Genomic DNA, 27,479 nt, shown 5'->3' with positions numbered 1-27,479 from the left:
GAATCCCTGAGAATGTTTGCCTTGTTTATAATCTAGGGAGCAAGGTAGCCAGTCTCTTGCCATATCTGATAAGATTATATCATAGTTACACATTGTCTAATTGAGAAAATACCTTCCCAATACTGATTTGCTTTGACTTTTTTTTTTTTAATTTGTATTGGTATTGGGCTTTTGTCAAATGCTTTTACCATTTTTATTTATAGTAACTTATGTTTACTACTCTATTACATTTTTTCTTTGCAGGAATTATACTAATTGCTTTTCTAGTGTTGTATCAATGTTGTTTCTGGATTAAATACCAGTCATGTATTACTTTTAATATATTGATATATTTATGTTTGCTTTTTTAGTATTTTGAAAAAGATGTTCTGTTACATGCTGATTTAACTTTAACATATTATTTAAGGAAATATTGTCTCTTGCTCTTTCCCAATTATTTCTAGAAGGAAGCCATTTTCAGACTGTATTTTGGTACTTTAAATATAATTTTATTTATCTAAGATATTTGTATTTTCACTTACTCAAAAATCTACAAGTCAGTTTAATCTGTGCTTTTTTATTTACAATGAATGTGAAACAGAAATGTTCTGTTTTATATTTCAGTCTGAAAACTTGGAGAATACAGTAATTATACCAGATATCAAACTACATAGCAATCCCTCTGCCTTCAATATTTACTGTAATGTACGGCATTGCGTTTTGGAATGGCAGAAAAAGGAAACGTCATTGGCAGCTGCATCTAAGAACTCTGTACAGAGTGGAGAATCAGACAGTGATGAGGAGGAGGAGTCCAAGGAGCCTCCCATCAAGCTGCCAAAGGTAAGCCACGGGATCTTAGATCCATTACCTACAAGTAACAATGTATGTTACCATGCGTACACATACATTCTTGAGATACCCTACTTTTTAAAAATTGTGCACTAAGAATAACATGGCTTATCGATTAAAATTAGCTTTGTGGTAGGCCAGGAAAACTCTATGGGACTTTAAAACTACTTCACAAAATCAGGAATTGGCGACACAGTGTAATGTACATGGGAAACCCCCAGGGAGGTCAGTGGGTGGTAGCTTGTTACGGGCTGTTAGTGTACAAAAGCAGTAGCGTGGATATGCTTGTGTGGAGGCAGGGAGCAGTGGCTGATGGGAGAGGAGCCTGAGCTGGTGACCTCCCACTCAGATGAGCATCACAGGAAGTGCAGCCTGTTGAAGCCAAGAGGTTACCCCATTGAGAGCAAGTCCTGGAAACAGGCTTATATTTAAGTTTTTCTTGAAATAGAGCTGGAAAGGTTCCTTAGCAGCAGCTAAGTTGAAAGTGTTTTTTTCTTGTCTGTTTAATCTTGACACGGTACGTTTGCTAGGGAAAAAGATCAGATGAGAAACAATTCAGTTTATACCGTTCTGATATCACTTCCTATTACCAGAAGCATATAGACTATTTCATATTATAGCAGAACAAAGTATTCTTGATGCACTTTGTACTCAGTATTGGTTTACTTCATAACACACACACACACACACGCACGCACGCACGCACGCACGCACGCACGCACGCACGCACGCACGCACGCATGTGTGGTATGTGTGTGTGTATTCAGTTTAGGAGCTATAGTCTTTGCTTTCTTCCATCCTTCTCTTCCTCTTTTTCGATTTTTGTTTTCTTCTTTTATAGCAACTAGGATCAAATCCAGATCCCTGTAATCCAACACCATTGCTGTTCATGAGTTACATCACCAGCCCTAGCATTATTATAGTATTCTTAACAAAAGGAGAAAACTACAAACATTTTAAAATGATACCTCTATGTGTGATTCATGTGCATTGCTTTCTTATAAATTAACTTAAAACTGATCCTTTTATCAAAAAATGATTCACACATTGTTAAATTAGTGCTTTAAAACTGTCTTGAAAACTTACTTAGATCTGCACACCTATTCATAAGGTATCTTTTAAATAGTTTTTACATGGAATACCTTCCTTGAATTATCAGGACAGATGGAGCTCATGTTCCCGGGCTTGCATGGTTTGTGGTAGCTGTTCCTAAGTAAGCATTGTTCTTGCTTGTGCTGTTGGGTTCATCACCTCTCATTCAGCACATGACTTGCTTTCTGTTTTGTAAGAGTGAAGGCTTTGGCTGGGTGTTGGTGGCGCACGCCTTTAATCCTAGCACTAGAGAGGCAGAGGCAGGCGGATCTCTGTGAGTTTGAGGCCAGCCTGGTCTACAAATCGAGTTCCAGGACAGCCTTCAAAGCGCTACAGAGAAACCCTGTCTCGAAAAACTAAAAACCAAACCAAACCAAAAAAAAAGAGGGAAGGCTTTGGAACCTTCCATGCTTCTTGACCAGCCTTCTTAGAATTTCTGTGTGTCTTTTCTTTCTTCTTTCCTTTTCCCTGGTGTTTTTGACAGTAACTTCTCTCTCAGTGTCGTCGTTTTCTTCTTCTTTTTCTTCTTCTTCTTCTTCTTCTTCTTCTTCTTCTTCTTCTTCTTCTTCTTCTTCTTCTTCTTCTTCTTCTTCTTTTAATACTTTATTTAACTTATGTTAAATAAAGTATTTTATTTTATGTGCATTCATGTAAGGATACCAGGTTCCCTGGAACTGGAGTTACAGACAGGTGTAAGCTTCCATGTGGGTGCTGGGAATAGAAACCAGGTCCTCTGTAAAAGCAGCCACTGCTCTTAACCACTGAGCCATATCTCCAGCCCACACATGTGTCTTCTTATAACCTAAAATAAACATGCTTATCTTTTCTCTCCTAAAGGTGTGGATTGTGGTCTCTTAATTGTGATTTCTTCTTAATTAGGGAAGATTAAAAAAAAAGCAAGATAACCCCTCAAGAGTTTGTGTTGTATACTTTTTGTAAGAATAATGCACTGTTGGGAGAAGATTACACTGCATTGTGCAAATTATGGTGACTAAAATTCAATATAGGGAGGGAAATCAGAAGTTCAGAGAAACACACATGTTGCATAATATACCAAATGCTAGTCCAGTATGTCTTCATAAGCCCTTTAGTGAGTTGCACAAAACAAGTGTTCAGAAGGGTGTAGATTTATGTAATGTACACATCAATGTAAAAATCTCAACAGAAGGAATATTGTCTCACTGTTTTGGTCATAGAATTGTTTGAAGTATTTCTATTACTTTTTCTTATTTCAATTCTTAATGTCACTTCTATACATAATTTACCACATCTTGAAGCTGTATCTGGTTCTCAAAATATTGATGTTGGCTGAGAAATTGGACTGTATTATCTAGTGTTTCATTTATCTTCCAAAGTTGCCATAGCAGCTCATTGTAACTTTTCTTTCACAATCTTTAAAGATTTATTCCTTTTGCTAAGGAGAGTCAGGGATTTCTTGACCCAATGAGGACTATTATAATTAAACTAAATACCAGTGATATTTTTGCTGAGTAGCCTTCTTGTTTCTTTCATGATCAGCATGCCCAAATGAAGGGGATACTACCTGTAAGTAGTAGTATTGCAATTATGCCATTTTGGGAAGGACTAGATGAAATCAGTCTTAAAAGTTACCTTTATTGTATGTGCTGTGTTGTCAGTACAACAAAGCTACTTGCATACAACCAAATGCACTTTAAATTAACAGAGTCTATTGCTTCTGTGTGAATGCCATCTTCTCCTTAGCAGGTTTACAAGGTGTTTTCATGATGTCTTGCTGTGACTTCATTGTATCCAAACTAATCCTTAAATAATGCCACTAGTTCTTAGCCTTGTATATAACTACATGGTTTTCAAAATCCTCATGTTAAATTAGAAAAAAAGTACTGTTTTTGTTTTTCAATTTAAACATCTTTGTTTGGTGTTGCGATAACTTGCACAAACTAGACTATAGAAAGTGTTATTCACATACATGTTAGAGAGTATAATCATCTTTTCATATAAACAGATCATTGAGGTTGGGCTTTGTGAAGTCTTTGAATTGATCAAGGAGACTCGATTTTCTCATCCATCCCTGTGTCTGAGGAGCCTCCAAGCCTTGCTGAATGTGCTTCAAGGCCAGCAGCCGGAAGGCCTCCAATCAGAGCCACCAGAGGTCCTAGGTAAGAGCTTATGCCTAGATTGAAAAACTTAAACTGCACCCCATCTCTTATGAAACATGCACAAGAACAAGAAATGCAGCCTGCGTTTGACAGGGTACGGCAAAAATAGGAGTTTCACTTTACTCTTACTTTGCTGTGTTTCACTAGAGTTATAGTCTATAGTTCATGCAGAGTTGTTTCTTGGTTGTTGTAACAATAGGGGAGAAACAAAACATAAATCCTTGAAATCCCAGAATAATACCCAAACCCTAAAATCCCCATTAACTTAAATACTGTGTACAAATAGCAAATACTCATCTTTTCTACTTACTTGTTACTCTAGAGGATTTAAAATAGTAGAGGGGTGGGGAATAAATGTCACAAACTCCAAATGGTACAATTAATTTCTAGAGAGAGGACATTTCCTATGTATTCAAGTCTGTGACTTTGTAGCAAGTTCTATTACGTAAAGATGATGGCTTTTCTTTAAGTATAGTTAAGTGTTAGCATTGCTTGTGTTTCAGCATATGATTATGTAAGAAAGAGAAAATTGTGCAGATTATGATAGAAATGTAGGTGAGGCATAACTTTAAGTTGGCTTATTGTTTTTCTCTGATATGGGAATATCAGAATATGGGAATATGGGAAACTACCCCCAAAGCCATAGAGGTATGATTCTCAAACATTAACTTGTATCCAAGTCATCTGTGACTCAGGTGTGGTGTTTCTCATTCAGTAGATTTAAGCTGGAACCAAACATTGATACTTTGTATAAGTTTCTGTGCAATATACTGTTACTGGTAGCCTGGGACAATGTTATTATTGACTGAATTAGATTTTGATTCTGTGTTCTCTGTACCTGGCTTCACTTCACTTTGTTTTTTTCTTTTTTGGAGAGACAAAGCCTTGCTGTGTAGCTCAGATTGGCTTTGAACTTCATTCCTCCTTCTTTGGCTTCTCAGCTACTAGGATTAATAGATAAATACAACTATGCCCTACCTGACTGTTTGGATTTTATTAGATCTATATTTTGAGAACCTAATTATATGCCAGATCTTTCTTTCTTTGGACACATTCAGTGTTTTCATTTTTTTAAAACTTGTTTTATTTTACTGGAGGAGGAAAGATATCATGAAAAATTAAAGACAGCATATACCTTTCTCCCTAGCCCAAGGGAGAAACCAAACAAAAGTTAGCACAGGTTAAGAATCAGTTTGCTGGTTCATGGTACGGTAGCATCAGTAATCCTGTTAATATTGTGCATTTAATGTGATTTGATAAAACACCCCACCCCTTTCACTCCATGCTCCTGCCACCACGTTTTCCTTCCAGCTTTATGTGCTCCTTTTTAAAGCCTCTTAGTCCACTTAGTGTAGCCAGTGTTGCATGGTGTAGGGCCAGTAGTAGAGCATAGGCGGCATCCCTGAAGAGAGCTGACTCTCCCCTCTCCCAGCCTCTGCCAGTTGCCAATAGCTTCTTACCTAGGAGTGGGGTTAAGAGAATTTCTCTGTATCTGTTTTACTATTTAATATTAAAATGTATATTCTGAAGTAGTCATTTAAATGTAATAGGATCTTCTGTGCTCATGCCTTAGTTACTTTCTACTGCTTTGATCAGACCCCATGACCAAGGTAACTTATTAAGGAAAGCATTTATTTGGGTTAGTCTGTGACTGCTCCTGATTTCACTGATCCTCAGATTCACTCTGACTGCCATGCTCTCCTCAATATGGCTAGAGACTTAATTGCTTCTTTTTACACCTCTTAAATCCTGGGATTAAAGGTGTGTGATCCCAAGTGCTGATATCACCTTCGTGAGCTGTTTCTCTTTAGGACTGGATCAATTTCGTGTAGCTCAGTGTGGCCTTGAACTAACAGAGATCCATCTGCTTGTCTCTTGAGTCCCGGGATTAAAGGTGTGTGCCCCCACCACCTGGCTCTGTGGCTAGCTGGGGTTAAAGGTGAATATCACCAGTGCCTGGTTGTATGGCTTGTGGCTAGCTTTTCTGTACCCTCAGGCAAGCTTTAATAAATCATAAATAATATGTCACCACAATCTTACTTGAAGGACAAGGTTGTGGCAGGATAAGCTGTAACTCCAAGGATGACTGTAAATGGAGGTTTCTGTCCCTCCTGCCAGTTCCTGAATAGCACTCAGAGGCTTAATATTAATTATAATTGTTTGGCCAATGGCTCAGGCATATTACTGACTCTCACAATTAAATTAACTCATTTTTACTAATCTGTGCATCACCACGTGGCTATGGTTTACTGGTAATGTTCTCATACTACATCTCACTCTTTCAGCGGCTACATGGTGTCTCCATGACTCCACCTTCTTTCTCTCTGTCTCTCTGTTTGGATTTCCTGGTAGCTATATTCTGCTCTGCCATAGGCCAAAACCCGCTTTATTCATCAATGAAAGCAGCACATATTCACAGCATACAGAAGGACATCCCACATCAGATGAGTTTTTATATAGGCAAGATTATTTTATATGATCTTAGATAAATTTTATTATTTCAGTTACAAAAGTAAGGGGTTGAACTAAATGTTTTTTAATCCCTTATTATATAAATGCTTTAATTGTGGAGGGGGTTAACAAGACAAAAATTAGTGCAATGGTTTTAGGTGCCTTAAAATTTATATATAGTGAAACAAGATATAATAAGTATGCATATTTAATGTTCTACAACTCCAATGAATATAACTTAATCTTGTCTTATCCACAGAGTCTCTCTTCCAGCTCCTTTTGGAAATTACTGTTCGGAGTACTGGGATGAATGACAGCACAGGACAGTCCCTCACAGCACTTTCCTGTGCTTGCCTCTTTAGTCTAGTGGCTTCTTGGGGAGAAACAGGAAGGACACTCCAGGCCATCTCTGCTATACTAACCAACAATGGTAGTCATGCTTGCCAAACTATTCAGGTATTTCATATTTTTAGCTGTTAAGAAATTAGAAGATACCAAGTTGCACTTTTCTTCATTCTGCCAGTGGAAATTCTCTGCCTTTTAAAAATTATATAATATTTTGATCTCTCTGTAGTTGATGTACAAATGATGCCTATCATTTGATTTAAGCTATGTGTTTTTAATTCTGTATCATAAAAAACAACAAATAAATTTTGACAAAAGCTCCAAATATTTAAACTGTGATTACTAAACACAATATTAGAAATAGTCACATTAGAAAAGAAAATCATGCTGGGCAGATTAAAGGCTGGGCACACGCCTTTAATCTCAGCACTCAGGTGGATCTCTATGAGTTTGAGGCCAGCCTGGTCTATAGAGGGAGTTCCAGGACAGCCTCCAAAGCCATACAGAGAAACCCTGTCTCGAAAAACCAATTAAAAAAAAAGGAAAATCAAACTTGAGGTGATAAGTCAAATAATTACAATTAGAAAATTGAAGGTGGGTTTAGTATGGCTGAATATACAAATAATGAGCTAAAGAGAAAGAAATTATACAAAATACAGCAGAGAAAGAGAAAATAAGGACCACAGATAGGGAAGAGGAAAGGTAGTGTGTAATAAAACAGAATATATTGTCATAGTCTGAGGTCTACAAAGCAATGCTAGATCGTAAAGACAGTGAACAAGGCATACTAGCCTAGATTTTATGAAAGTGAGTGACAGAATCCTACAGAAGTCCAGTTTGCTTGAGGTTTACTTCTTGTAGATGAACTTTTAGTTTGTACCTTATTTTGTACTTATTTTGCCATGAATAATATCTTATTTTGCCTGTTTTGTGTTTGAAAACAATTTAAAGTGTCTTTTCATTTCTTCTCTTGAATAGGTGCCAATGATACTCAGTTCACTACAGAGAAGTGTGCAGGCAGTTCTGGTTGGAAAGACTCAGATCCAGGACTGGTTTAGCAATGGCATTAAGAAAGCAGCTCTAATGCACAGGTGGCCATTAAAAGAAGTGTCTGTTGATGAAGATGACCACTGTTTGCTTCAGAATGATGGATTTTTTCTTTATCTGTTATGCAAGGATGGATTATACAAAATAGGCTCTGGATACAGTGGAACAGTTAGGGTAATAAGATTACATACAGTTCTTGATTATAACAGTAATAGCCATATCTCAGTAATTGAGTTGTATCCTGTTTTGATCCCTTATTGGTACTGTCTAATTTTGATTTTTACTTGAAAATTATAATTGAAATATTACTCATATATTTTTATTACTTTGTTGCTTAGTAATTATTAATGTGTTCATAGACAAATTTTTGCTTTTTTTTTTTTTTTTACAGGGCCATATATATAATTCTACATCCCGTATCAGAAACAGAAAAGAAAAGAAGTCCTGGTTAGGGTATGCCCAGGTAGGAGAACATCCTCAATAAATAAAATAATTTTTCCTTTAAAACCATATGGCTCATGCTCATTGGATAAATTTATACAGGAATGCTATATTCTTATTAATATGGCTAGAGCAGTGCGAAGAATGTAAACCCAGAATCACAGATGATTATAGGTCCGGCTCTGCTTTAGTAGCTGAGTGACTCATAGCAAATCAGTTTACCTAGTTCTGTTATTTACCTTTAAAGGGGTATTAATGCCTCCTTTGGAGCTCTCCTGTAAGCAAATCTGGGGTTAGGAATCCAAGATCACCATTTTCACTAGCATGTCTGAATTGAAAATGAATAAGTGACATGAGGCCAAATTAGGACTCCTTGCCATAAACTCTTCCCTTTTATGTCTAGATCCTATTCCTTGTAGCTGACACTTTTGGCCTGCCTCAGGAAGACAACATCTGCTAGAGATACAAACCTACCCTATGGTGCTTTGTGAATGCTATGGTCTCATCTGCAGTCAACGCAGGCAGTCTGCTTTTACATTTCAGCATCAGATACTGTCATTCCTCCTCTAATGAAGAAAAGGAAAGGAAAGAGGGAGAGTCAGAAATACATTATTCTGTTGTTTCCCTGTCTGTGAGACAAAGCCCAGGTTCCCTTTGGGAAGCATACAGAATAAAGATTTCCCTACACATCATGACTCCTTGAGCTCACAGACGTAGACAGAAGTTTCTGTTCCACCTGGTTCCACAACCGTTTAGCCCCAAATAAACACACAGAGACTTATATTAATTATTAACTGTTTGGCTGATGGCTTAGGCTTCTTACTGGTTAATATTCTCTTAATTATTAACCCATAACTATTAATCTATGTATTTCATCTTGGCCTTGTCTTACTGGAGAATGCCTGGCATCTTATCTTCCTAGTAGCTACATGGCATCTCCCTGGTGGCCCATTCTCTCCGTTCTGCCCCTGGAATTCTCCTAGTCTGGTATCCCACCTATACTTCCTGCCTGGCTACTGGGCAGTCAGTGTTTTATTCATCAACCAAATAAGAGAAGCTTATGTACAGAAGGGCATCCCCTGTCAAACAGGATCTATTGTCAGCATGAAATGATACAAGGCATTTGAAAGTACTTTGAAAATGAGAGAAATTGTTATGTTGTCTTAGTTACTGTTGAGTTGCTGTGAATAGACACCATGACCAAGGCAACTTAGAAAGGAATACATTCAATTAGGGGTTTCCTTACAGTTTCAGAGGGCTAACACATGGCAATCATGGAAGGCAAACATGGTGCTGGAGCAGTGGCTGAGAGCGCAGATCTGATGCTGAAGCTGCAGGCAGACACGGAGTGAGAGTGAGAGCAGGAGGAGGGGAGGGAGGGAGAGAGGAAAGAAGGGAGAGAGAGAGAGAGAGAGAGAGCGCTAGCCTGGGCTTTTGAAAACTCAAAACCTACCCCCAGTGACACACCTCCTCCAACAAGGCCACACCTACTAATCCTTGCCAAACAGTTCCACTAACTGAAGACCAAGCATACAAACATGAACCCGTGGGGGGCCATTCTCTTTTAAACCACCACATATGTGAAGAATTATCCTGTTATGTCAATATTTGAGGTATTTTGAAATTTTAAATGTTAAAGTGATTATCTTTTAAAAACCAGAATGCTTTAAAATGTCTTATTAATTTGACTTATGTTTCATCTAGGAAATGATGTCATGGTAAATGTATTCGTTTTAGGAGCTGGAGTTTATTGTACGGACCTGCATATGTATGAAGTGTGTGGGGTGTATTCATATGACATGTCCATGTGCAGGCCACAGGTTAACCTTAAGTTCTTCCTCAATTGCCCTTCATCTAAAGGAAAACTTTAAATTTTAATCTTTTATATCCTTTAGACAGCATTATTTATTGTACATCAAATATAATACAGACATACCGTTGCTTTTTCTCTTAGTAATGAAAACAAATCTTAAAAAATTATATATATATATATATATGCATATATATATCATAAACATTTTTTATTACCAGGGTTATTTATTATATCGAGATGTGAATAACCACAGTATGACAGCCATAAGAATAAGCCCTGAAACACTGGAACAAGATGGTACTGTAATGTTACCAGGTATGTTTTAACTAGTCATATTTTTTTTCATAAGCTGTTTTAAGAAACATGCATGTTAGGACATTTAAACATGTAAGTAATAATTAGCAGAAAATAGCCTTTGCTTAAAAATGAATTTTTAAATATTGTGACATGTAAACCATTTTATAACTTATAGTAAGTGAGTACATATGAAGATATTAGACATCAGAAACAAAATACAATGAGGTTCAGTATTTCCAAATTCATACCCATCTACAGGCTTTAACACCCTACTCTTACCCATCAAGACTTTTTATTTGCTGTTTATCACCTTAACAGTGCACTAGGGTTTCCTCTGGATTCAAGAACTTTCAGTGATAGTGCCTAGGGTGGTCAGGAGACTGTTAATGTTCCGTCATGCACACTTTTTACTGAAGCTTTGATACAGGGAGTTTGACACCATTCATTCTGCCATTATACAACATGCTGCCTGAATTCTGAGCCACTAATTCCAGGTTTTCTGTAAGTCTAGGTAAATGCATAAGTATTCTCTGCTGTAAAGTCTTTAAATTTGTTTATACCATTGTTGCTTTCTACAGTTGAGCACGTTAAGATCTTAAATACTTAGTGTGCTTGTTAGTAATCTCATTGCAGGCAGTCAAGTAAAACTCCTAAGCATCTGATCTCTTGAAAAAGTGAGTTTTATCTTTTTAAAGAAAGAACACATTGAGATAACTGCTCATTGTATTTTTGTCAAGTTTTAAAGTATTATTTTAACTTCATTAGAATATAATTTGAACTTTTGTCTTACTTTATTTTTCCAAAGTAATATATAGACACCATAGAGCAAATAAAGTATCTCATGTCTGTGTAGTGGCAGAACAGTTGGAAAACTAGCGGCCTAAGAAAATCATCTTGTAACAACTCTTTTCAGAGTCTACAGTTTTTTTTTTTTTTTTTAAACAAAACTTGGACTGTGTCATTTGTTTGTTAAGTATCAGAATATGTTTGTTGCACAGAACACTGGGTTTCATTAGGGCATTTTTTATGCATGTATAGCATATAATATACTTTATGTCCACCCCCAGTGTCAGTTTCCCTGTATCGTTCTCCCCTTCCACATTCTCCTGATTTAAAAAAGTTTTTTCCTTCCTTTCTCTTATTTATTTATTTATTTATTTATTTATTTATTTATTTATTTGACACAAGGTCATATTGTGCCGCGCTCTGGCTGGCTTGGCCTGAAACTTGCTGTGTAGACCAGGCTGGCCTTGAACTCATTGAGATCCATCTGTCTCTGCCTCCTGAATGCTGGGATTAAAGGTGTGTATTACCGTGCCTGGCTGATCAAAAAATATTTTTTAATGGTAACATCTATATTTCCATGAAACTTATATAAGCATATGTACATAGTTATACAATGATCATGTTCTACATAATGCTTTTTTTGAAATTACCCTTTCACTTATTACTGAATATGTTTCCAGGTCTTTAGACTTTTTTTTAGCATCATCTTAATATTATAAATTATGTTTTATTGATTAATATATATTGAAATGAGAGTGTTTCAGTTGTCTTTCTTTTTTCTTTTTGTGGTACAAAAATTACAATGAGAAGATCATTCTTCTCTCTCTGTCTCTGTACCATTTATTTTAGGATAATGTCTAGAATAAAAGTTCTTTATTGAGAAAACCTGTTCTCCTAAATAGATGGGTACAAAAGAGTAACTTCTGTCCATCTCATTCATAAAGAATGTAAATGAAAGGAAAATTTAAAAATATCTACCTAAAGGTGGTTTTTATTCACCATATTTAAAAATGATTTATTAATGTCTTTATTCAGTTTAAATTCTGCATCATTTAACATAAATGCAAATTTTAACCATACAAGTGTGGCTTTCTGTGTTTCATAAATATGTGCTGTGCTCACAGTGAAGAACAAATCAAAATTTGGGAGGATAGTCCCATATTGTGTGTCTTCCAAGCTTGCAGATGTTGCTTGATATATTCCTGAAGATGCTGTCTTAAAATGTTACACAACGGATAAAGAAAAGCTAAAGAGAAAGTCTTGATATGATACGACAAGAAGACTCAGCCCTCAAACCTGAAGAAACATGTTGTCATTTGCTCGTTTCTTTGGCATGGACTGCATTTTCTTCAATAAAGCCGTTTGCTTTTTCCCTGGGAAGGGACAACTCTTCTCTCTAGCCTTTCCACCAAGAAGAACAGTTGTAGCTGTCAGATTTATAGGTGTTAATGAGTGCCATGTTTAAAATGAACAGAGATTGGTAATTCATTCAGTTCCATATCCTAGTTAGTCTTATAGCTATCTTACTGCAGTATGGATGAACACCCCTTGTTGAATGTCATTTTATTCTTTATATTTTGTGTTGTTATGTCGTTTACTGTGCACGTCTGTGACAAGTTGCCTCGCCATGAGGCTTTTTTGCTACTCTTCTTCGCCACTTCACTCCCTCACCCCTGCCTTTATCTGAATTATAATGAGTTTTTCTTCTTTGCTTTTTAGTTTAAAATCTTACTGCTTAGAGCTTGAGAAGCATCTTTCTTGCGCCTCTTTGTATTCTGTACAGTGGACTAGGAACTCTTTCTTTCGATTTCTCCTCTCTTTGATTACCAAGTCTCTTGGGCTACCAGTGGGCCTTGTCTCCCAGTTTCTATTTCCAGTTTGTGATCACTGAATTCCCTATTTGGTAAGGGTCTGCCTGTGTCTTGCATATTTATAATAAGGAAGTACGCTAGTATGAAGCTCTTGGGCAAAGATGTAGCTTATTTGGGTGGGCTCCATTGCTGTATTCCAAAAACCCGGGTTTTTATGTTTTGTTGATTCAGGTTGAACTAGAAATGAATTTTCTTTTTTGTATTGTGATTAATGGAGAGGTTCATCCTAGTTCTCCATGGTTCCTGTAGAAAGTGTGTGTGCTTTTAGACTTGCTTGCTGAATACTTGTTTTCTCATAGGATACAATTTATACAGAAGTGGATTTTTGCTTGTAGTTTTGTGTTACTAGCAGTAGTCACTAACACATGTTCCCGTGTGTCCTTCTGTGATATTGGTATCCCTTGTCACAGTTACCTTGTGCATGACTTTGATCAGTGTATACAGTGCACTGTTCTACAGAGATACATTCAGTGCTGGCAGATATGAGTAGTAGCTGAGGTATTTGGCTGTTTTGAGACAAAAAGAAAGAAAGAAAGATAGATTTGTTAGATTTGAGGAGCTTAAATGGTTAGGAAGTGTAGAACATTATACATACTAAATATGCAGGGATAGATGTTGACTTTCTACATGGGAAATCCATGAGTAGTTTTGACATTTATTTTGTAAAGCAAGGGATATCTGCAGTTGGACACCATAAACTTCAAATACAGAAGCTTTAGATCTATCTGTATTTCTCCGTGACACTAATGACTGTAATATATGTCTGATGGTAGTGTTACCTACAGTGCATGTGATTGTATTGAGATGGTCATAACCAACATTGTTTGTTTATCATGGTGCATGTTCAATTCTCAGACTATATCTGATACTAATTCATTTTGAAATTAGGTGGGCCCTCATATCCCTGATTATTCAAGCTTTATAAATGTAAGCGCAACAAGTAACCAGAACTCTCAGTGGAATTATTTATTTTTTTTATTTGTAATTCTTATTTTTAAAAAGTCTCCTTTTGAGTATAAGTCTATTCTTATTGTGTGAAGAACTCTCATTTTGACTTCAACAGAGGAGTAAAATCATTTCTCAAGTTGCTTATTTGTTGTGTAATATATAACTTTTTCTTTCATTTGCATAGATTGCCACACTGAAGGTCAAAATATTTTGTTTACTGATGGAGAGTATATTAATCAGATAGCTGCTTCAAGAGATGTAAGTGCTTGGAACCATCAGCAGTTGTAAATAAAACCACTTTTTCTTAAATTACTTTGTTTTTATTAAGTACCAGAAGACTGTTTTATGCAATATAGTGTTCTTGATTTTTCTTTTAAGGATGGCTTTGTTGTCAGAATATTTGCCACAAGCACTGAGCCTGTACTGCAACAAGAATTACAGCTTAAATTGGCCAGGAAATGCTTACATGCCTGTGGAATATCACTGTTTGATTTGGAAAAGGATTTGCATATAATAAGTAAGATAACAAAATAAATCTTCTTTATTACTTTTAAAAACTGTGTTTTCAGCAGTTCAGCTCACAATTTAGTGGCTATTGTGTCTATTACTATAAAACAAAATCTTTGATTAATATATAGAAGTAACTAAGAATACAACCTGTAAATAGACAAGATACTAGAAAGTGTTAAGAAAAATGACCAATAATAATACTTTCAGCAACCAGTTTGAATAATGAAAAAGAAAATCAACATTTTATTAAGTATTATGGATGGACAATGCTGGGAGTCACTAATTTAGTACTACTGAAGATTTATTAGTGCAGTTTTGTAACTCAGAGGAATCTATACAAGATCTGCCTTTTAAAATTTTCATCTTTAGGAGTGTTTTATCTCACATATTTTACTTGATAGGGTTTTTGTATATCTTCCCTTTCATGGGAAAATTGCCAAATTGAACTCAAATTTTCTAGTTTAAAAACTCACAGAATCATTGGTTGTTTGTAACTCGCCAAATGTCATACTACATAGAAAATTTTAATTAACAGTTTGAAATGTATGTATGTATGTATACATATTTTTAAATTTAGGAAATTTTCTTCTAAGAACAGGACAGAGAATCTGAAAATTTTTATTCAGATACATTCATATTTTAATTCAGTCCCAAAGAGCTAGAGGTTTTGGATGAACTCCTAAACTTTATATTTGTCCATTTAAACAATGAACAATACAGTTATGAAGAGCAAATGAGGTGAAATTTATATATTTTGTGATATTTAGTATCAGTTAGCTTGATAAAGATATTTTTATACCTTAATTCATTGACTGCTATTGACATTGAATTATTAATGTTTCGTTATAAAGTGTTATTTGGTAATAATTTAAAATTTATCAAGGTTAGAACAACTATCTTTGTTTTAAAGTTGTGGGCCTGTTATTGCTCTAAAAAAAAATCTAGCAAGTGATAATATTTACTCTGTTTTGCTTTGTTTCATTTCATTTTGTAACAGTGTTGCTGGGCCACCCAGCATGTTCCCAAGCTAGTGCCCTCCAGCCTCAACCTGTGTGCCCAAACTGTTTTTATTTTTAACAGTATAGTTGAATTGACTGAAGTTATTGGATAGAGCGCATGGTGTACTTGGAAATGCTTAAGTTAGAAATGCAATCCTATTTAACAGTCTTGTTTTATCAAAGGTACAGGATTTGATGAGGAGTCAGCGCTACTTGGTGCAGGACGAGAGTTTGCACTAATGAAAACAGCAAATGGAAAGGTAAATTACTTATTTTGTTTCAAAAATGAAATTTTTTCTGCTTGGAGAGAGTACAAATTGTTATACAATTCAGATAGTTTACATATTTAAATATTGTCAGTTTTTTACATTGTAAAATTTTATTAATGTTAAAAATAATATTTTGAAAGAGTAGCAACATTTAAGACCCTAAAAATTTGTAAACTTTAAGAGTTAAAATTTCACAAGTATTTAATTATGGATTCCTTTAATTTTGAATTAGTTTAAGTTTGTATTTTATGTTTATTCTGATATGAGATATCACAAATTTCTAAATGTTCTAATGTCTAATACATGTTTTAGATAACATGGAAACATGTTTAATTAACTTATACGTTGTATAAGTTAGCCTATATAGATTGAAGTTTCGTTTTTGTCTAATAAATGTAAATAATAGCTAAGGAAATTCTGAAAATTTAAATGTAGCTTTAATAAATCTTGTACATTTCCTCCTGTGAGTATAATTATGGAAATGTAAAAACTGTAACTATTCAGAATACACATGAAAAGTAAACTTGAGTGGGTCAATTTCTGTCTCCCTCAGGTCATGAAATTTGAATAGCATAAAAACTGTTACATTTCAGTAAAATATGGAAGCTTTTACTTTCTTACTTGTGAAACCTGGTACACTATGCCAAAAGGCAGTCTAATATTTGGTTTCCTTTTCTTTCCTTTTCTTTTCTTTATATCATATAAGATATATTACACTGGCAAGTACCAGAGTCTTGGAATCAAACAAGGTGGTCCTTCAGCAGGAAAATGGGTAGAATTACCAATTACCAAATCTCCCAAGATCGTGCACTTCTCCGTTGGACATGATGGCTCACACGCCCTTTTAGTTGCAGAGGACGGAAGTGTGTTCTTTACAGGATCTGCAAGTAAAGGAGAAGACGGAGAGTCCAGTAAGTTCCAGAGAGCTGGCACGTAGTGAGCATTAATGTAGTCTTTTCAGTAGCCTGGCCTCGGCAGCTTGTGTGTATGCGCATGTTCAACACTGGCCTTGGCAGCGAATTTGAGTGTGTGTGTGTGTGTGTGTGTGTGTGTGTGTGTGTGTGTGTGTGTGTGTGTGTGTGTGTGCATGTGCGCACACACACGCATCAAGGAAAAATGGTGTCTGTCTCACAGTTCTTGTGAGTGAATGTTCATCTTTATGGATAGATGGCTGTTCATCTGCGAATAGGTTGTTGGTGATTCTCTTTTCATTTAATTATTCTAGTAGACTACTTAAAAAACTCAAAATGTGGCAAGGAATATGTATTTCAAAAGGAAGATAAACCTTATGTAACTTTCTTTATAAGTGTTAGCTGTAGATTAGTGTTTGTGGAATTTCTCTATGAAGAAATCATTTGCTCTGCAATAAAAAAAAACAATTTGATCTAATATTTTTTTCTGTTTAGATCCTTCTTCAAGGAATCATCTTTCTCAAATAACTTTTCATACTCCTTGGAGTAACACCTCACAGAGATTAGTTTTTTAAAGTCAATACATAATGGAAAATGAATTGAAAATTAAAGTAACCTTGAGAATAGCCTTTTAAAAAGCCTAGAAATCGGAACATTTAGAGAGCATTCATGTAAACTAGTTACCTGTCATATGAAAGCCATTGTGGGTTTTTAAACTATAGCGTAACAATATGGTTTTATTCTGAAAGCATGCAGGAAATTGATTAGCCAGATGAACAGCTAGCTGATGTTTTCCATCTTTGGCTTATTTTGATGCTAGAATATTTGAGAATGGTGTGTTTTTTAATCACCCATATTTCTATTTTATTTCTTCTTTTTCATATATGTATCATCTTTCTTTATAGTCACATTGACTTGGTACAGCTATTTAATATCTATTAGATGGATAAGAAACTTTGTTTCCAGGATCTATCTAATATAACAGCACACAATAATTATGAACAGATGTAAAAACAAGGTAATATAAGTATATGTTGGGGGAGGGGTTAGGATGGTATGTGTGTTGTGGCAGTTGTGTGGATAATATAAAACCTAATCTAGAGGTGGAAACTCCCAGAAGTTTATTGGAAACTATTGTTACCTTTTGGGAATTTCACTGTCAGTGATAGTCTAAATATGAGTTGACTGCAAGAGGCTAGCAAGTTCCTGATTAGTGCTGCATGGTGCTAAGCCCAGGCCTTTCTGAGACTGAAATGTATCAAAAAGGTAAACAAATTGTTCATTGTCTTTGGTTTTATATATAATTCATTGTTGTTACTTGCATAGAGATACCTTACATTCATTCCATTTGTTCTTTCTAGCTAAGAGCAGACGACAGTCAAAACCCTATAAACCTAAAAAGATTATTAAAATGGAAGGAAAGACTGTAGTGTACACAGCCTGCAATAATGGAAGTAGCTCTGTCATTTCTAAAGATGGAGAACTATACATGTTTGGGAAAGACGCTATTTATTCTGATAGTTCAAGTAAGTTAAAAACTTAACAATCACTTTACTTTTAGGCAAAAAAAAAAAAAAAGGTTTTAGTATGAATCACTGGATGTAACACAGATGTGTCTAGAAAATTAACATTTGTAGCATGTTTTCTCTACATACACAGGTAATAGAAGTGCTAACTTAATGTGGTCACATCTGGATTCTCAGTGGGCTGAAATTGTTAGAGTGGATCAGACTTTTGGGATAGCACATTAATAGTTTTAAAACGATACATAGTAGAACTGTTGCATGCTAAAATGATGATAGAAATTGAGCATTGACATGTAAGGGTTTGGATGGACCAGACAATGTCTACCTTCCTTTTTGCTGTCAGAGAAGATTTATTTGTGATAGTGGGTATTGTTCAGTGGCTATAGACAGACTTGTGACTAGATGGTTTTATTTGGGTAACATTTACTTAGCTTCCAGAGTTTTCTTTTTGTTCCTCCCGCCTTAAAACGAGGCTGTATATGTATAGTATCTGTTTCATAGCTTACTTTTTGTAAGTCTGTAAGAACATTTAAGGAATGTTCTGCACAGAACCTAGAAAATGTAAGAACTCAGAGAATAATCATCTAGTATTAGTATCAAACTTTGTTCCATAAAATACTTATTTTACCTATTTTTTCAAGCGTGCTACATACTAAAATTAGGAAGTTTTACAACTGAAATAACTGCCTTAATTTTGGAAATGTTTTTAATATATCCTAGAAAACTTACTCTTTGTAGTTGTTACTGTTATTACTTATTAAGGTTAAGCATGCTTTTGTAATTTTAAAATGATTGCAAACAACAAGTAATAAGGGTGGCAAATGGATGTGAAGCATCCTGACAGTAACATAGGGAACTTGAGGAAACCCTGGGGTGGATCATGAAGGAGAGTGTTAGCTTTCTTTTCATTGCTGGTGAGATGACTCAGCAGGACAAGGCAATTACTGCTAAGCTTGGCAACCTGAGTCAGTCTTCAGGACTCAGGTGATGAGAGGAGAGAACCATCTCCCACAAGTTGTCTTCTGACCTACCCGTGTGCATCATAAACACACGTGTGCACTTGAATGGGTGTTCAGGATGTAAATAATAAGCATGCGATTTTACAGTAAGTACTACTACTGTTATGTAACATCTTACAGGTTTATAACAACAACACTGTTCATTAGACTATTGTAAGTGTTTTACTATTGTTTTTGCTGAGGCAGGTCTAAGCAGATAAAGGTTCATGACTTATTTGTGCCTGCAGTCGAAAGTTGAGAGGGGCTGGCCCTTTTGAGTACTCTTCAAAGGTATTGATTGGCACTTAGAGAAAGCAGGCAGAAGTTAGCTGGAAATAATGTTACAGGAAATATTTGTCTCTACTTTACTTAATGTTGTTTTAATTTGATGATTATCTACCAGTCACTTGTTCCCCATTTTGGTGAATTATTTTTCCCAAGAAAGTAACTTCTGCATTCAAAGTTGTTCTTCTAGGTACAGAAGTGTTTTTTGTTGTTTTGGTTAATTTTGCGTCTTTTTTCTAGGCTTGGTGTCTGACTTGAAAGGCCATTTTGTAACTCAGGTAGCAATGGGTAAAGCTCACACTTGTGTTTTAATGAAGAATGGAGAGGTTTGGACATTCGGTGTAAATAATAAAGGACAGTGTGGACGAGACACTGGTGCTATGAACCAAGGAGGGAAAGGTAGGATTTAAGTTTTAGATATTAAGACCTATGTTGTCATTTCGTTAGCTTTTTAGAACATAGTGAAGAATCTTACTCTTTCAAAAATGAATGACCTGAGAGATGGCTCAACAGTGAAGAGCACCTGCTGCTCCTTCAGAGGACCTAGGTTCTGTCTCCGAAATCATGTGGTAGCTCACACCATCTGTAACTGCAGTTCCAGGAGTCTGACACCCTGGTACATATATACACGTGCAGGCAAAACTCACATAAGTAACAATTAAAAACACTTAAATGAACGACTCTTTGATTTCTTGTACATTTAAAAACCCTTACATTTTTATTTGATAATAACTATTGATAAAAGTCTATCACTGCAAAAATAATATTTTTAGTTTTTGAGGATGAGATGTTCCCACCTGTTTAATATTTTAAAAATATACATAAAGTAATAGTAGAAATTCTTTGATTTAATATTTTTATGACTAGCTTATTCATGGAAAGCAGATTTCTCAAATGGTTATCTTCAGTTTTAGCTACTTTTAGGCAGGAGCCTATCAACACATATTACCCTCCTTGTTTAATCATGTATACTACCTAAAGAGGAATCTCAAATGGCCAAGAAGCACTTAAAGAAACTTTGAACATTCTTAGACATCAGGGAAATGCAAATCAAAAGGTCTCTTAAGACTCCATCTTACACACCTGTCAGAATGGCTAAGGTCAATAACACAAGTGACAGCTTACACTGGCGAGAATGTAGACCAAGGGGAACACTCCTCCATTGCTGGTGACAGTTTTTCAGAATATTGGGACTCAAGCTGTCTCAAGACCCAGCTATTCCACTCCTGTTCATATACCCAAAGGATGCCTTATCGTACCACAAGGACACTTGCTCAGTTGTGTGAGCCTAGCCTTTTAATGGCTTAGCCACCTCGGCAGCCCTGAGCTGATTTCCTGATCAGACGTTAGGTACCTTGAGTGGCTGTGCTTTAGGTTGTATGCTGTAGGTAAGACATAAGTGAATAAATTTGATGAGGATTAATAGCTAAAGTGAGTAAATAATCACTTTGATTGCAGCAGGGTTTCATGTATGTTCTTAAGTTGGGAAATAGCTATTTTCAGACATGGAAATAACCCATGTAAAATTATAAATTGATCTGTCAAAAGGGTTTGGAGTTGAAAATATGGCAACAGCCATGGATGAAGACCTGGAAGAAGAACTAGATGAGAAAGACGAGAAGTCCATGATGTGTCCTCCAGGCATGCATAAGTGGAAGCTGGAGCAGTGCATGGTGTGCACGGTGTGTGGGGACTGCACAGGCTACGGAGCCAGCTGTGTCAGCAGTGGGCGTCCTGACCGGGTCCCCGGAGGGTAAGGCAGCACTTCCCACTCGAGAGAGTAAGCACGCCCCGCTGTCATTCAGAGTGCTCATCCCTGTCTTATGTGTTGGTGGGGGGCAGGTCTTGGGTTCAAACCCAGGGCTTCAGACATAATACCACTGAACTACACACACAACCCTAAACATTATTTTCTGCTATTCATTTCATTTGATTCATTGAAGTCTTTATTTAAAGTCAAGTCATATTTTTTTCAAGTCTAGGGCTTATTTGTATTTTTCCTAAGGTTTTAAATGCCACGTGTAATTGATATTTCTAAGTAGAATTATCAGATATATAGGATGCTTGAGTAGAAATATACATTCTCTGTCTAAATCTATGAAGAGTGTTACCAAGAAATTCTTCACTTCACATCCTATCCAACTTGTGGGAGTCATTTTGGCTTTCTTTTGTGATAAACACATTATGTGGTTCAATTAGTTTGAAGTGACAAAGATGCAGCAGATGATTAGGTCGTTAGTTACAGTGGAAAGACAAACTTAGGACATGACAGTTTATCAAGCATGAGGAGGGAGAGATGTATATGATGCTGATAAGAGGCCTGAACACTGAAGGCTGCTAACACCCTGCTGTAGTCACCCTGGAGACAGAGTTGATTCATGTTTGCTAGCCACCAGCCCATCCTAACTCTTAGTGCTGAAACTGTTGGCACTTACTGAGGAAAGTTACGCAAGACAGTACATTAATAGGTAATTAGACACAAGTGGGATTTGCTTGGATTTTGTGTAGAATGTGTTAGTTATACTCACTAGAACAGTAACACATTCTTTTATTATTTTTTAAAAAATTCCTACTTCTTTAAAATCAATGGAAAGGTGGTTATAGAAAATACTGTTGAAAGATCAGAATAATTTCAGTTAACCCTGCTGTTTGTTTGCTTCCTTCCACACAGGATCTGTGGCTGTGGTTCAGGAGAGTCTGGCTGTGCTGTGTGTGGGTGCTGCAAGGCTTGTGCAAGAGAATTGGATGGGCAGGAGGCAAGACAAAGAGGGATTCTTGATGCAGTGAAAGAAATGATACCTTTAGACCTCCTCCTAGGTAATTTATCTTATTATGTTGCAGTAATTTTATAGTTTAAATATTTTCTATTATAGACATGTTAAAAACAAAAAGTAACGGCTAATATATGCAGTGTTGCTGTTGGTAACTGACATGACCATGTCTTTTTTTTTTTTAATGATAAGAATTCTTTTTTCTTTTTTTGTGAAGAATTCTTACAAAAAAGTTGAGGTTAGGTTGTTTTTTTGCTTTTATTCTATTGAATTTCGTATAGGTGTAACTGTTCTATACTTATGTAATATGTGCTCCTTTATTGTGTTGGCCAATTATCCAGCTGTCCCTGTACCTGGGGTCAATATTGAAGAACATCTTCAGTTACGGCAAGAAGAAAAACGACAGCGTGTCATTAGAAGACACAGACTAGAAGATGGAAGAGGTAAGATGCAGCTACAGAGAAAAGGTGTAGGGAAGCTCTCATACCCTATCTCAGACAATGAAAACATTTACAGAATACCCTCAGTTTATAAGATGTTCTTAATGTTCGTAACATCCCAGTAGCAAATGAAGGTTACATGTACATTTATATTGCACTCATAATTATACATTTAATTCAGTAGAGTGCTCATTAATCCACAATAAAATGTGTGCCATGATGGCTTATACCTGTAATTTCAGTACTCCAGTGTTAAGACAGGAGGATTGCCACAAATTCTGCAGCCTCTCTACAGTTAGACTGTTTAAAAAAAAAAAAAAAAAAAAGAATTGTGCCATTGCACAATATAAATACCATTAGTGACAACAATAACAAATTTAAGGATCAATGCTTTACTTGGACTCCATGGGCCAAAACTTAGTTTAACTTAGACTTTTCATTTCTGCTCTCTTAGACAGTCATGATCATTGTCATTTGACATAATATCCTTATGCTTTCCTGCAGTCCAATGCATTATTGTGCTTTTTTGTGTCTTTTTTTTTTTTAAACAAAAAGATTGTACACATATACACAAAATGAGTTACATGTCATGTTTATTTGCAAAGACAGGTTATTGCTTATATCATTTCTTTATTGTTTAGGACAGTTTCTTGGCCTGAAAAATATTTAATACTAGTTGTATATAAATGACATTTTAACATATATCCAGTAGGGAGAAATAAATATTATAATACTAAAATTGTTCTCCCACCGAATCTTTTCTGTTTATAATTATAACAAATTTTAAAAGTCTTTTTTTTATTGTTGCATTAAGCAAATTCTTAATCAGAAGAATTTATTGACATTGTATATCTTAAATGCTTTTTAGAAAGTACAGGATAGACAGGTGGTGGTGCCACACACCTTTAATCCCAGCACTTGGGAGGCAGAGGCAGGCAGATCTTTGTGAGTTCAAGACCAGCCTGGTCTACAAGAGCTAGTTTCAGGACAGCCTCCAAAGCTACACAGGGAAATCCTGTCTGGAAAAACAAAACAAAACAAAACAAAAAAAAAGAAAGTACAGGATCATTGTCCATTTTTTCTTAGTTATTCTTTATGATGTACAATAAATAATTAAATGGTGTACCTGAAAAATCTATTATTCTACTTTTGGAATGTACAGATTATTGTTTACAGAAATTTATAAACAGGGTTGACTGATTCAATGAACATTTCCACTTTGGCTTTATGCATATAAAGTCATTGTATTTAAAATAATTTGGTAAGATTAATCCATGTGCTCTTCTTATTCGTATTTCATAAATGTTTGAGAAATTTGAAATTCTGTTATTTGTGTCTCTAACATGCTAATTTATTTCTTTTATTAGTATTTTTGTTATCTCTTTACTAAGCACTTTTTATTCTGTGACTTACAAAACCCAATAATTTCATAGATTTTATCCAAAATAGAGCTTTCACTTACTGTAATGGGTCTCAAAGGGACCATCATTACATGGACGCTTATCAGAGGTACCAGTTCTTGGGTCCTACCCCTGTCTTGCTGAATCTGAAACTTGGATATTAGGGCCTAGCAAAATGTTCTTTGTAACATGAATTCTAATTGGTATTAATAATAAAAATGCAGAGACAGATATTGGGGTTAAAGCTGAAGATCAGAGAAGCAAAAGTGGCCAGCCATGAGAGAGTTCTAACCTCTACCAATGCTCAGACAGACTGAAGGGGTGATCCACTGGACCTCTGACTGCTTCAGATTGCACTGCTCTCCACCAAACCTTAGAATCCCTCAGCTCCAGTCTCCTCCTGCCTTATATTCCTCTCTAGTGCTAGCATTAAAGGCCTGGGATCCCAAGTGCTGAGGTCACCTTTGTGTGAGCTGTGTTTCTCTTTTAGACTTGCTCAATTTCATGTACCTCATGGTGGCCTTGAACTAACAGAAATCCATCTGCTTCTGTCTCCAGAGTGCTGGGATTAAAGGTGTGTACCACCACTGCCTGGCCTCTATGAGGCTGTGGCTAACTTTGCACTCTGATTTTAAGCCAAGCTTTATTTGTTAGATCATAAACAAAATATCACCACAGTTCTTTAACAAGATTTTCAGGGGGTTCTGGTGATACCAAACTAGTATGCCAGTATTTTGGGTCAGTGTGGTTCAGAGTTTGTTCCATCATTGTCCTCTATCTGAGTTATTGCTGGGCTAGTGGTCAGTGTTTTAGTGCTGGAGAAGATTGCTTGTTTGTCTTTTCTCATACAAGAACATGATGACATAAATTTAATATTCCAGCTCCCACTCTTGCTTGTTCATTAGTGATGGATGTATACTCATGTTTGTACTTTAAGGGTTTGGTTATGTTCCTCATTTGTCTTCCTCATTATATTTTAAGTCTGCCTTAGTTGTTTCAAAGTTGATGAACATTTCAGCACTTAGCTCTGTATTAAAGCCCATTTAATCAGTTTAGCTATTAAAGCCTATTGGGTACAACTAGCTACTTTTTCTATGACATTAGCTGTTGGATAGCTTCTGTCATTCTTGGTGGTACCTCAGGTGGATAATAATTTACACTGATAGCCTAGCTATGCTACCATATAGATAAGACCTTGGGAAGTTAACCTCCCTGAACCTGCTTCCGTACCTTTAATGGGGTGACAGCTGTGCCTACGTAACTGTGTTAGTGTATATTGGTGATATGTGTGAAAATGCCTAGCAGGTGCTAAGGGTTAAATGATTGTTGAATTATAGTGGTAGTAGTCCATTTTTTAAAAAGGGATACTTTCATAGCTCTGGCTCTGACATAATTGCTTTTCTTACATTTTGGTTCTAGTTGTAAAATATTGATGCTGATAAAGAGAAAAATCCTCAACTCCTTCACCAGAATAAAACAGATTCTAATTTGATATATAAAAAAATTGTTTAGTCACAAATTAGAATACAAAAATAAATTTATTAAAGTCTACAATTCCAAAGTGGCCAAGTTGGTATTGCTATTGTTAGGACACTAAAGCCATTGCTTGATTGATTTGATACTTGAAATACAGTATTCAAATTCCAATGCCACATAATTATCGTTTAAAATTAAAATGTATGAACTATTTAGAAAGTGTCAGTTAAAAGATTTTCATCAAAGATAGAAACAGAATTTTGGTATTTTTTTTAATTGTATATATAATTTTGCTTAGTTATTTTTGATGATTTTATCCTACAATACATATTGGTGTCTGTTTTCCTTTTAAAAATGCTTTCTAATTTTTTAAAACTCTTTACCACTTAAAAAATAATTGAAGTAATACAAGAATTTAGACTCTATTCTTTGATTCAGTTACAAATTTCACTTATTTCATTGTCATTTTATAATCAAGTTTTATATATTTCTGCTTATATATTGAATTTTTAATATATTTGCTTATTGTTATGAACAGTTTTTATAATTTCATAGGTCATTTTCTTCCCTCTGCAGTCTTTTCATTATGTTAATAAAGATAATAGTCTACTTCAGATATTTCCATATTTCTCTCAATTGAGATATACTTTATGCAGATATCTATACATTTAAAAAGTATAGGCATACATACACACACACACACACACACACACACACACACACACATATATGTATAGTTAGGAAAGTAGCCTATTGTTATATATACATTTACAACATTCTATTTTCATCTTTAATTATTTAAACAGCACAAAACAGTTTCTTAAGTTGCAATTTAATGTCTGAATGCTCTTCCATTGAGGTGATACCATAGTATTTAAATTAATTGTAATTTTGTCTGGGTTACTTTTAGACTTTTGGCTCAATTAATGAGGTGCAATTATAATAAGCACCTCTGAGCTGAAATTTCTTTAGAACTTTTAGAGAATTTTTCCTTAGGATAAATGGGAAGAAGTATAGTTTCTAAGTCAGAAGAGAGAAAGAAAGAGAGTCAGAGACAGAAGCAGGGAGAGGGAGAGAGATTGTGTGTGTGTGTGTGTGTGTGTGTGTGTGTGTGTGTGTGTGTGTGTCTGTGCATGTATGTATGAGCAGGAGCATGTGTCCATGTTAGCATTTGTGAAGGCCCTAGGTGAATGTTGAGATGCCTTCCTCAGTAACTCTCCGCCTTGAATCTAGAACTTGCCTTTTTAGCTTAGCTGCCTAGCTGGAGAGCTCTGGGTGTCCACTTAGCTCCGCCTTACTCTTCTGGGTTACAGATGTCCTTGCGCATGCCTGCCTCATGATGTGCTGTGAGAACTTGAGCTTGGGTCCTCATGCTTACCTGACAGGCACTTTGCCTGCAGAGCTGTATCCCCAGTCCCAAGAATAATTTTAAAATTATTGCTATATATTATTAATAGCTGTCTGAAAATCTTGTCTTATTTAATGCTGTCATTTATTCTTCATTCCTTTTACCTGCTTGTGAATGGGCCCCAAATATATCCACTTTATACACAAAAACAGTGGGAGCTATTAGATATCAAAATTTTTAATTACCTCCAGCTTGTTTTAGTCACTGTCTTCCTACTGAAAAGCCAGTCAGTTATACTCGTTTAGACTTTTTAATTCCTCAGTAGCTTTGAGTTTTTTACTTGAAGAGACTCACTGTTCCCGTCTTTGCTCAGATCACCTCTTCTTTTTCGTGTTGCAGCAGAAGCCTTGTTGAGCTGCTCTTCACCGAATTCTTTCCCTTTTATCCAAACTCGTTGTTCTGCAGTGTCCTGACGAGTGGCACGTCTAGG

General features: G+C 35.7%; 1 protein-coding gene across 1 annotated transcript in view; it reads left to right on the top strand.

Moving 5' to 3' along the window:
- The window catches only part of Mycbp2 (MYC binding protein 2), a 209,237-nt gene that overhangs the window by 35,560 nt on the left and 146,198 nt on the right, over positions 1-27,479 (top strand). The window contains 15 exon segments of the mRNA XM_027393984.2: positions 604-819; positions 3,905-4,058; positions 6,769-6,965; positions 7,833-8,075; positions 8,293-8,364; positions 10,374-10,470; positions 14,242-14,315; positions 14,436-14,574; positions 15,749-15,825; positions 16,541-16,745; positions 18,107-18,271; positions 19,795-19,953; positions 21,103-21,307; positions 22,226-22,371; positions 22,667-22,768. Of these exon segments, the coding sequence (XP_027249785.2) occupies positions 604-819; positions 3,905-4,058; positions 6,769-6,965; positions 7,833-8,075; positions 8,293-8,364; positions 10,374-10,470; positions 14,242-14,315; positions 14,436-14,574; positions 15,749-15,825; positions 16,541-16,745; positions 18,107-18,271; positions 19,795-19,953; positions 21,103-21,307; positions 22,226-22,371; positions 22,667-22,768 (2,251 nt within the window).

This window comes from Cricetulus griseus, assembly GCF_003668045.3.
Source record: "Cricetulus griseus strain 17A/GY chromosome 1 unlocalized genomic scaffold, alternate assembly CriGri-PICRH-1.0 chr1_1, whole genome shotgun sequence".
NCBI lineage: Eukaryota > Metazoa > Chordata > Mammalia > Rodentia > Cricetidae > Cricetulus > Cricetulus griseus.
The sequence above is the reverse complement of the archived record's forward strand: the minus strand, read 5'-3'. Positions and strand labels throughout refer to the sequence as shown.